Source organism: Scardinius erythrophthalmus (genome assembly GCF_964197995.2).
Source record: "Scardinius erythrophthalmus genome assembly, chromosome: 4".
Classification (NCBI taxonomy): domain Eukaryota; kingdom Metazoa; phylum Chordata; class Actinopteri; order Cypriniformes; family Leuciscidae; genus Scardinius; species Scardinius erythrophthalmus.
Genome location: NC_138224.1, coordinates 49,898,000 through 49,908,838, shown reverse-complemented (window position 1 = coordinate 49,908,838; position 10,839 = coordinate 49,898,000). Strand labels below are relative to the sequence as shown.

Here is a 10,839-nt window from a genome sequence, read left to right as displayed (position 1 = left end):
TAAATAAGACTCATTTTACAGGGTGTGGGCCACATCTGGGCCAGAGGAATTTGTTTGAGTCTGTTTTCAGTGTGTTGGGCCAGTTTTGGGCCGGGAACCCAGCCAGAACTGGACCAGAATTGAAGCAAGGATGAGGCCCAGAGGTGGGCCAGACAAAATTTGCTATGTGGGATTTATGCTTTTGCGTTTTCTTTCGTAGAATTTGCACAAAAACACACACTTTGCCTTCATTTAAAATTTAATTGAATTTAATTTAAAACAATTCCGTGGTCAGAGAACCTCCTCAAACGGAAATGCACGGAAAACCGAGAGCGGATGCTTCTGCTAGAGATGATGTATGTGGCGCTGCTGTGGCTGCTTGATGGTTGCATAGGCCATGGGAGCGCAAGCGCTTAGATGCGCTTTTTAAAGAGAGCGGCGCGTTTTTAGACGCGATATGTGAACGGCCCCTAGGGATTCTTGCTCTTATTCCTCTTATTTATTTCACTGTACAGGATTATAAAGACAATCGCAGTGATCAGAAAAGGGCTCATTCAGCCCATCAGGCAATTGTTTAAGCATGAATGGGTTAGAAAAATGGGTATTTTTAACATGAAATGTTGCGCATGCACCTTTAAAGCTACACTGTTTTTTAGTTGATTCTTAGAAAAAAACACTTAGTTCTTTCAAAAATATAGGCCTATGTGCTAATTAATGTATATTTACTTCTTTCAAGTAATAAAGTATTCTCGTAAGTTTATGATCTGCCATTTAAAGTACATACGGGTGAGGGGTTCGAATGCCGGTCGCCATGTTGCCCCTCCATCTTGAAACTACATTAGCCAAAGAGGGACATACCTGTAAATTCAAGCTTCGCTTTTCGCGCTTTTTGATGGAGGATCACGCCTATTTTCGAGGACATGTAGCAGAGTCGCCAAGGAAGCAAAAGAGAGAATTAAAACGTCAACGCGACAGGCAAATCAGCCAAAGTCAATACTGGAGTAACTTTCCCAGATGGAAAGAGCTCATGAGGAGCAAAGATTTTAAAACGGACGCCGAAGTTGCCTGCTTTCTTCTCGACAGGTAATTCAGCCTATTTGTGTAAATTCTTACACAAAAGTTTTATAGTTGCTTGTCTCCCCATAGCATGGTTGTGCATAACGCCAGAACGACCTCTAGTATAACTTGCGTTACTTTTCCTCACGTCAATGGTGAAAAAGTATTGTTTACCTTGTAACATAAATCTGTGCTGCGACGGATCGCAGGTGATGAATAGTTTTAAAGGCGCAATTGGACGAAGTCGAACTGGAAGCCATGTTAATCTTGGAATAATATGGCCACCGTAGGAGTTAAAACGGCCTCGAAATTGAAAGGAGCAGAAAATAATATTCACTGGGTAGTTATATACAATTTCACCGCTAGATGGGGAAAAATAGCTGATGTTCATCATTTAGCTGATGTTAATGCTCATTTAGTCTTAATTCAAATCTTGAGGCCCCCTAGTGGTGATTAAACAAATAAAACAATTATATGGAAATGGCTGAAATGTGTGAAATGTTCTCACATTAATATCGCCATTTGATGTATTTTTAGGTGTTTTATCATTTGATCAGGTAAAAGATATGAACATAGTTTAGTAGGATTATAAACATTTTATTGGAAAACAACTATCATCCTGATACATTCAGAGACTGAACTGTCACTGAGACGTGCAGTAACCCTGTGAAAAACAGCTGAGCTGGTGGAATAAAAATAAAAAACACAGTGCAGGTATTTATAGATAGAAGAAACAGCAGTTCACCCCTTCATCATTCCTAAAAAAAAGCTTGTTTTTCACATTTCTACCACCCGATCATCCCTTAGCTCTCAGAATCTGATCTCAGGCTCACTCCTTCAGCGGCTCTTCATCTCGAACGGTCTCCTGCTCCTGGTTCTGCTCCTCCAGATCGGCTACTCTGGTCTTGAGCTCTGCCAGATCGGCTACTCTGGTCTTGAGCTCCACCAGATCGGCTACACTAGTCTTGAGCTCCTCCAGATCGGCTACACTAGTCTTGAGCTCTCCCAGATCGGCTACTCTGGTCTTGAGCTCTGCCAGATCGGCTACTCTGGTCTTGAGCTCTCCCAGATCGGCTACTCTGGTCTTGAGCTCTCCCAGATCGGCTACTCTGGTCTTGAGCTCCCCCAGCCGGCTCCTCATCTCCTCCATCTTGGCTGTGAGTGCCTCCTCCGTGGTTCTGCAGCCAGCTAGCGAGTCCTCGTGTGTTTTCTGCCTGGTCTCGAGGGCGTTGAGCTCAGCGTCCCGGCTCTCCTCCGCAGCCTTCAGCCGCTCCTCCAGCTCGTGTCCTCGCTCCTCGAGCTCCTTCTTCAGCTCGTCCCTCAGACTCTGGGTCTCGGCTCTGGCCTGGCTCTGCCGCTCACTCAGGCTCTGCAGCTGGTCTGACGCGGCCTGGACGCCGGCTCTCGCTGCGCTAACCTCCTCGCGCAGGCTCCCCACGGCGCTCTGCACTAGCGTCCTCACGGCGCCCAGCTCCTCCGACAGCGACGCCACCTCCCCGTTCCTCGTCTGCAGCTCGGAGCTGACCGACGCGATCTGCTCGAGCAGCACCGCCACGTTCCCTGCGCACACCTCGCTAGCGGTGTTGAGGTTAGCTACGGCGCTGCTGACGGACGCTAGCTCCTCCGCGAGGAGCGCCGGCGCCTCTGCCTCCTCCAGACGGCCTCTGAGCTCCAGGATCTCGCGGTTACACTGGGCTGCGCGCTCCTCCGCGCTCCGGCTCATGCGCTGCTCCAGCGAGGACACCTCCCGCTCCCGCTCCTCCTTCAGCTCGCGGATGCCCTCCGCTAGGTCCCGCAGGAGCTGCTTCTGGAGCTTCGGGAGCGCCTCCTCCATGCGCCGGGCGTCGGCCTCGCTCTTCTGCAGCGCGCGGCTGGTGCTCTCCTGCTGAGTCCTGGCACTGGCCACCGCGCTCTCCACACCCTCCAGAGACGCCTGCATGGTCCTGATCTGGAGACAGAAGAAGAGCACAGGCTTAGGCTCAGACTCCTTAAAGTCCCACTGTAGGCCCTCATTTTATCCCTTAAAACCAAGCGGAAACCTTTCGGGCTCTCTCGAAACCTCAACTTTATTATCACTGTAAAGCTGCTTTGAAACAATCTATATTGTTAAAAGCGCTATATAAATTAATGTGACTTCACTTGACTTGAAACCAACACTGAAGTGACTTGAACTGCAGTTCATCCACTGGCCACTAGAGACCGGCTGCAGAAGAGAGTCAATCCCATAAACCCCCATGTTAAAATGCCCAACTTTACAGCAGGAAGAAACATGTTTACAACCTGGTGCAAAAAGTGGTTTTGGTCTATATCGCTAATTTTACCCTTTATGACAGCTGTGAGGGGGTGATTTTTTTTTTATAACTCATCCGTTTAAATGATATTAAGCCTTAAAGTTCTGCATAATTAAGGGCGTGGCCACTTGAGTGACAGGTGGATTGCCGCTGCTGTCACTGCTAGCCGATTGTCTGCTGTCTGTTAGCGTCACGTCACCTCAGCTAATCCGCCTCGCTGCCCATTTTCATTTATCCGGGAGTTTATCCAAGCACGGCCAAGATGGCGGCGGCCGGCTCCGCCCACTTTAGGCTTCAAAATCGATCTTCAGAAACATATGGGTGACGTCACGCACACTACGCCCAGTGTTTTTACAGTCTATGGTTAAAACTCACCTTTTATCACCAAAATTACATATTTAAATAAAAAATTATTTAATTTAATTTTCACTAAATTTTTTAAAAAAATCAGAATTACCCGAGGGAAGTCAGCACTACATGGTTTGTGTTAAAGCATATTAAAAACACCACATAGACATATAAACAGGGGCGGTTTCTTCAATAGGGCGATTGGGCGACGCACCACCAAAGTGTGAAAGGCACTTTTTCAATCACATTCACAATCTCATTCAACCACAGAGTTTAGGCTAGCCGTCACTGTATGTTGTGCCTCTGGATATAGTCCAATCAGCTTCATGTCACGTTCTGTGGAGTACCGCCTCTTTTTGGGCGATTTCACTCTGGCTGAGAATCGCCCAGAGTGTTCCCATAGACTTACATTCAAAGATGTTTTTTTCCGAACTGCAGGCACTGCAATGCATTCTTTAAGGGTTCCGGGAGGGCTCGCACTAACGTGCTTACGTCATCATACGTATCCTTCACTTGTGCAGCGATTGGTGGGAACAAACATACACTATTAAAAATCTTTAAGATTAAGTGACAAATAATATTTGAAAACAATTTTGAATTTGAACAACAAGAAAAAATAAAACACTACTTTAATATCTTTATCAAATGTGATTAAAAAATAAAAATAAAAAAGAGAACGAGAACGAGAGCGAGAGAGACTGTTGGGACATCTCGCGAGTTGAGGCCAGTTGAACTTGAACAACGTCATGGCGAACGCAGTTAATTCTATCGTTAATTCTATGCTTTCCATGGAGAGGGAACTAGTCAGGAACATGCCTGCTTTCAATGAGAGCGTAATTGATCACTTTGCTACTTTGAAAGAGAGAAGAGCAAAATTTCAGAATAAGTAAGCAGTGTATTAAGCGAGTAATGTGATGTAAGCAGTGTAATAATAGTGAGTAGTGTAAATAGTGAGTAATGTGCAGGGTTCGTACGGGTGCTTGCAATCCTTGAAAGTGCTTGAATTTTGAAGCGTTTAAGGTTTGAAAAGTGCTTAAATTTTGGATACAATGCTTGAAAATGTAACTATATTTCTTTCACAACAAATATTTATCTGACGGAATAGTTCGTTTATTAAATGGAGAAATAAAATGTAGCCCTTCAGATTCAGAGCGATTTGCTCTACGCTGGCCAGAGCAAGTAGCGTAAATAGTGAGTTATGTGATTTCAGTTGTTTCTTATTAAATTGAATTGGAGTAAACGTTTTTGGAAATTTGCATCCCGGCTGGGCTTTGTTTGAATTGATTTTGACTTGCTGCTGAATTGTTAACACTCATATAGAAACAAACAAGGAGATTTATTGTAAGAGTCACTTTATTTTTCATTAATATTAAAGTAGTGAAGTTGCCTTTACATGCTTAAGCTGTTAATTTATCCATTGCATGGGTGGACCGTATCCTTATCAATCATCCAAACATTTGCCCCCCCTGAGAGATTTTGCAGGAGCCGCCACTGCATATAAACAACATTAAAAACTTGACTTTCACCACAGGGGGACTTCTTATGATCACATAATACTTTCATGTTCAATGGGTCATTTCAGATTTTCTCCAGTGATTATGTTTACTCAAGCTGCAGAATTCATACAATTTAATTAATTAAAACAAAATTGATTAATTAAAACTCTAAACCCTTAACATGATGTCATGATGGAACTCCTCAACGGTTCTATATATGATGTGCCTGACGGAACCCTTCAAGATTCCATATAGAACCTTCTCTTCCAAGAGTGTAACTCCTAAATTTCTGGTTTGACTTGAAATCAACACCATTTTTTTATTTGTTTTATTTGACGACAGTAACAACACCTAAAAGAGCCATTGTCTAAGAACTTAATAGTTCACCTATAATAAAAGCTGTCGATGACATAAAGCCTGTTATAATGATGCTTAAGCTTTAGTGTACCAGAGCTGTACGTATAGTTAAATACAATACATTATTATTTTAATCATTTGTATCTGTTTGTTTCCCAGGGAGTATCTCTACAAAGAGGTATTTTGTGGTTTAGGTGTGCATATGTATAGGCATATATTATATTGGTTAAAGTATTAACCAAAGGTAGGTTGGGTTGGTAGATTTAGAGAAAAGCCTCTCTCTAGAGACCTGAGATGCAAATGATAATGATAATTTGCATCTCATATGCTATATTCTCTATGAGGCATCCATGTTTTGGCTGATTTGTTTTGTTTTTTTGGACTGTACCTATTCAAATAAACCAATAAGTAAATAAAAACGATGAACTCGTCCTCAGTCATGTCGTTCCAAACCTTTACGACTTGGGATATAGAGAGCGGCAGTCGTTTGCTGGTGCATGTTTGGAGCGTGAGTTTTCCACACTCTTCAGGCTGATCTGACTTCAGTCTCTAGAGCACTCTCCCCCGGGGCCAGAGGAACCTGACGAACCTGATCGAGTGCCTCACACACACACACACACACACACACACACACACACTCCAGAACAGATCTATTACAGGTGAGGATGAGGAGACAAATGCCTCGTCTTCTTTAAATCAAACGCTCTCTAAACACTGATCCACTTCCTGTTGTGTTGGACACTTAAAGTCATTTAAGCTGCACTGTCAGCCAATCACAGTCGACCACATCATCCTCACAGCCTTTCCCTTGTGTGATCAATAAGAAGACACAGTTCTATGTGTGTGTATTATCCCCAGTTCACACTAACAGTCGCTTGTGTGTGTGTGTGTGTGTGTGTGTGTGTTTGATCTCATGAAATGCACACAGGAAGTTGCGTGAGACGATGAGCTCAAGCTCTTCTACTCGACCACATCTGAATCTGACTGATCAAGTTTATTCAGTTCAGTCAGTGTTCCTCCAGCCAACAGGGAACGTTCTCTCAACGTTACGAAAAAACGCTCTTCCAGTTAGGCTAATAGAGCGTTTGTTCAAAGTTAATAATGAAAACATTATCATTCATGGAGCTTTTGTCTGAAACGTTTAGTTGGACGTTCATTTGACGTGTTTTAAATGTCACTACTTGTTTCAGAACGTTCTAAGAACATTCAAAAAGTAACATTCCATAACGTTTGCAGAATGATACAATGGAATGTTTCCATTGAAGTTTAGTTTTGTAACGCTAATAGACCGTTTGTTCAACATTACCTGTTCCTTAATAATGTTCTAATGTACACATTAGTCACCATTCATTGGAGCCACTAACTTGCTTGTTTTAGAACGCTCACAGAACATTCAAAAGTAACATTCCAAAACTTTTTACAGAATGATACAATGGGATGTTCCTTTAACGTTCGCGTAACCAAGAAAAATACTTAAAAAAAAATAACGTTTTTATAAGTAGGTATAGTATCCAATCGCTCTTAGAGCATATTTTGTTGGCTGAGTGTGTGTGTGTGTGTGTGTGTGTGTGTGTGTGTGTGTGTGTGTTGTTTCCCCAACAGGAACGCGACTGGATGAAGTAGTCCACTAACCTGTGTGAACGCGTTCTCCACCTCGCGTGCCGCCGCGGCGCACTTCATCGCGGACTCCTCGTTCCTGACGCTCGCGTGTCTGATCTCCGACAGCTCGCGCTGGAAGTGCACGGCCGCGAACACGACTCCGGCCGCGAGCGCCAGGTAAAACAGCGCGCACACGCACTTCATCAGCATCGACGCGTCGGACCCGGAGCCGCGGCTCGCGAGCGGCGCGTTCTCCGTCTTCACCGCGACTTTACTCGCGCTTTTCCTCGGCGCGTCATCAGGCTGCTGGCTCGCGACGCCTCTGTCGCTGCTGGAGTTCGAGTTTGAGTTGTTCTTGCTTCTGTTCCTCGCGGTCATCGTTCCGTGTGCGTTCCACCAGCGTTCTGTGACGTCACCGAGCGTCGCGTTGCGTCCGCGCGGGATCTGCTCTCATTCCTTCACTCCCTAGATTAGTTTGCTCAACTCTCCCAGCCGATACACTCACACTCGTTTGCGCTTCACAGTTAACCCCAGTGCTGTATGTGTGATGATGAAGATGATGATGAAGGCTGTCGTGTTGTCGTTTGCTCCACCCTTCTTCAGACGTGGCACTGATTTTCCTCAACATCTGCATCCTCCCATCATGTCCATTACGTGTCTGACTTTACAGGCCATGCAACTCATGTTTCAGGACTCTTTGATGCATAGAAACTTCAAAAGAACATCAGTTTTCATAAAAACTGTTTATTTCATATAGAAAACTTTATTTAATGAAAAACGTTGATCTTTGGTCATTTTTGATAATAATCATATTGTAGCTAATATTACTCCATACAGAACTAGGATTAGAAAACAATCAAAAAATACAAGGACGAATCACTAACATCAACTCATCAACATTATTTAAGCAATTTCAACTTAATGTTTTTAAGTCATACGAGATTCAACTTAATTTGTCTTAAGCCGGTTTAATAATTTAAGTTGAAATTACTTGTACTGACAGTTTTAATACAAATTTAAGTTATAGTTGAAATAGGTGGGCTTTTTTTTTTACTCTTTAGCATATAAAGTAGTATTATTTCTTATTATACATTCAGGACCAGGAAACAAAACATACTGAGTTATACAAACACTGAAACATGATTTAATTTCTCAAATTTGTGTTCAAAATAAAATGCAATCTTCAGCTAAAATAAGTTACTGCATCAACTAACCACTGGGGGAAAAATGATTCTCTAATATATTAATTTGTACGATTCTTACAACTAACGTCCTGCATTATATTATTTATTATTTAGATATTACGTTCTAGTGATGTTATGGTGTCTTCATAATATTTAATAAATCTTAGGGATTGTTTTATTATTTATATAACGAGGATTCAATGTCAAAATAAGGATAGGGCAGAATACCATTTGCAAACTGTGTTTATGAATGAAGAATTTGCCATATAAAATAAAGAAATTAACAATGTACTCTAGGGGTTTATTTCTATCGTCATGCTAATAAAAAATAATGTATTTTAAACTGAAAGAATATGTCACATTGGCAGAGTCAAAGATGTAAGAGCGTTGTATTATTATTATTATTATTATTTCCTCTATTGCAGAAAAGATAACATACAGATAATATCACAAAATATAAACAATCAAAAAAAAAAAAAAAGCATAGCTCACATTCAATTTTAACAAATAAGGATATTACAAAATACCAGGGGTATTGAAGAGTGTATCATAGCATTTTAAATATTTCACAGACTTTTTGTTTTTTAACAGTCTTATTGAAGAAATATAAAAATCAAAGTCAGAGCAAAACAAATTTAACATAGGAGATGAATTAAGAAATTTTTGTTTATGTATGTGAAATTTGGCTAATAAAATAAAAAGGTTAACAATAAATTCCAGATCCTTATTGCTTTTATTTTCATAATACAAGGTAACATCCTTTAAAGTAAAGCAATAATTAATATTCATCAGATTAAATATAAAATCTGCCAAATCAGTCTAAAACTGGTTCACGACATTACAGTAAAAAAATACGTGAGTCAGTATCTCTTTCTCATTATTACAAAAACAGCACATATCATCAATAGCAGAGAATCTTGATATTAAAGATTTAGAAGGATAAATGGTATGTAGAATTTTGAAGTGTATTTCTTTTATTTTATTATTAATACAGTATTTGAAAGGAATTAACCAAGCTCTTCTCCAGTCAATGTTTTCAATCTTAGAGTTGCAGAAAAATTTCCCTCGCGGTGTATTATTTATTATTTAAATATTACTTTCTAGTGACGGTTATGGCGTCGCCGTCGCTCCTGTCCAATCAGAGGCTCCGCCGTGACGCTGTGCCACGCCCCCTTCCTTCTGCTCGCGCTCGCGGGAATCAGTGAGTGAGTGATGCGCGGGCCACTGCTAATATCAAGCACAGTCGGCCAGGATGAGTGAAGACGAGCGCATTATCAACAGGTGGTTTTTCGACGTGTGCGTGTTCAAGGCGCTCGAGAGTTTCAGGAATGGAGACTACACGGTTTTCGCCAAAATCACCAACGTCGTTGAGAGTAAGTGGCGCGAGCGCCGAGTTTGTTTACATCGGCGCGCGCATGTTAGCTTTAGCGCGGAGCTAAAAACACAAACTCCGTCCGAAGTCTGTGAAAGTGCTTTTTTTCTTACAATGACAAATTAATTGAATGTAATAAATGTAGTGCTTTGGAATACAGACTTATGGTTGGTCTCTCGTAAAAAAAAAGCACCCATGAAAGTTTAACGTTAAAAGAGTTATAGAAGTTTGAGTTTATTCTAAAGCGAATGTGCTGTAAGTTACTAAAGTTTTTTATTATGTACAAAAACAAAATAATTTGGACACTATTACCATCACAAATATGGATCCTTGAGTCTTTCCACACTAGTATGTACTGTGTCAAGATGTGAAAAGATATAGTGCTGTGCATTTTTGCAATATGAAACTATATGTTTCCTCAGGATGGATATTAAGTGTGTGTAGACCTGATTTACGCTGATATCTGTGATGCTGCTCATTTTTATTGTGTACAAGAATGAAATGATTTGGATCATATATTACTATCACAGATTTGGATCCTCTAGACTCTCCAACACTGCGTTGTGTCAAGATTAGATAACACGTTTGCATGATAAATCAGTATTTCCGCAGGGATGAATGTTGAGTGTGTGTGGACCTGAAATCATGTGTAATACACACGTGTCACGTGGTGTTGTCAGGTATGGTGGCGCTGCCCATGGACGGGCGCGGAGACACGGTCCTCAAGCTGCGCTGCATGCAGTTCCTGTCTAGGGTCAACAACGGGGACAAGCTGGGTGAGTGAGTGTGTGTGTGTGTCTCTGATGTGTGTTTCTGGCGCTGACGTGTGTGTGTGCCACAGATCTGACGTTCGAGGAGCCGAAGACGCCGCTGGAGTCGGCTCTGGCCGTCCTGGAGTCGCTGTGCCGAGAGCTGGACGTCCCGCAGCGAGAGCAGCAGCGCGTGCACAACGCCATCGCCGAGATGGTGAGACACACACACACAAACACACACACACACACCTGCAGTGCAATACACCAATCTCAGATATCCTACAATAGTGGCCGATGTACCGCTAGAAATGTGAGAACTGGCTTAGATTTTGAAATGTAAAATTTAGTTTTAATTTCTTTTAAATTCGAACTTAAAATGTTCATTTCCAACCCTTTGTCATCAGT

At 42.0% G+C, this 10,839-nt stretch overlaps 2 protein-coding genes across 3 annotated transcripts in view; one reads left to right on the top strand and one right to left on the bottom strand.

Annotated features, from left to right (window-relative positions):
* Positions 1–1,614: 1,614 nt before the first annotated feature.
* ckap4 (cytoskeleton associated protein 4) lies at positions 1,615–7,765 on the bottom strand. The gene is made up of 2 exons (XM_081364061.1): positions 7,160–7,765; positions 1,615–2,983 (listed from the first exon to the last, which is right to left on the bottom strand). Exons 1-2 carry the CDS (start codon positions 7,502–7,504, stop codon positions 1,865–1,867), a joined length of 1,464 nt encoding a protein of 487 aa, XP_081220187.1. The 5' UTR covers positions 7,505–7,765; the 3' UTR covers positions 1,615–1,864.
* Positions 7,766–9,440: 1,675 nt separating this feature from the next.
* terfa (telomeric repeat binding factor a) overlaps positions 9,441–10,839 on the top strand; it is a 28,070-nt gene continuing 26,671 nt past the window's right edge. The window contains exons 1-3 of one of the 2 annotated variants that reach the window (XM_081364059.1): positions 9,441–9,683; positions 10,363–10,458; positions 10,524–10,648. In XM_081364059.1, coding sequence (XP_081220185.1) covers positions 9,563–9,683; positions 10,363–10,458; positions 10,524–10,648 — 342 coding nt within the window. In that variant the 5' untranslated portion in view covers positions 9,441–9,562. The remainder of the gene's footprint in view (positions 9,684–10,362; positions 10,459–10,523; positions 10,649–10,839) is intronic. The other variant, XM_081364060.1, reaches the window with a different exon arrangement.

Excerpts from the sequence above, each read along its gene's own strand:
- ckap4 (XM_081364061.1), bottom strand. The coding sequence starts at position 7,504 with ATGACCGCGAGGAACAGAAGCAAGAACAACTCAAACTCGAACTCCAGC. Across the intron at positions 2,984-7,159 it reads TGGAGAACGCGTTCACACAG|ATCAGGACCATGCAGGCGTC; the intron begins GTTAGTGGACTA and ends TTCTGTCTCCAG.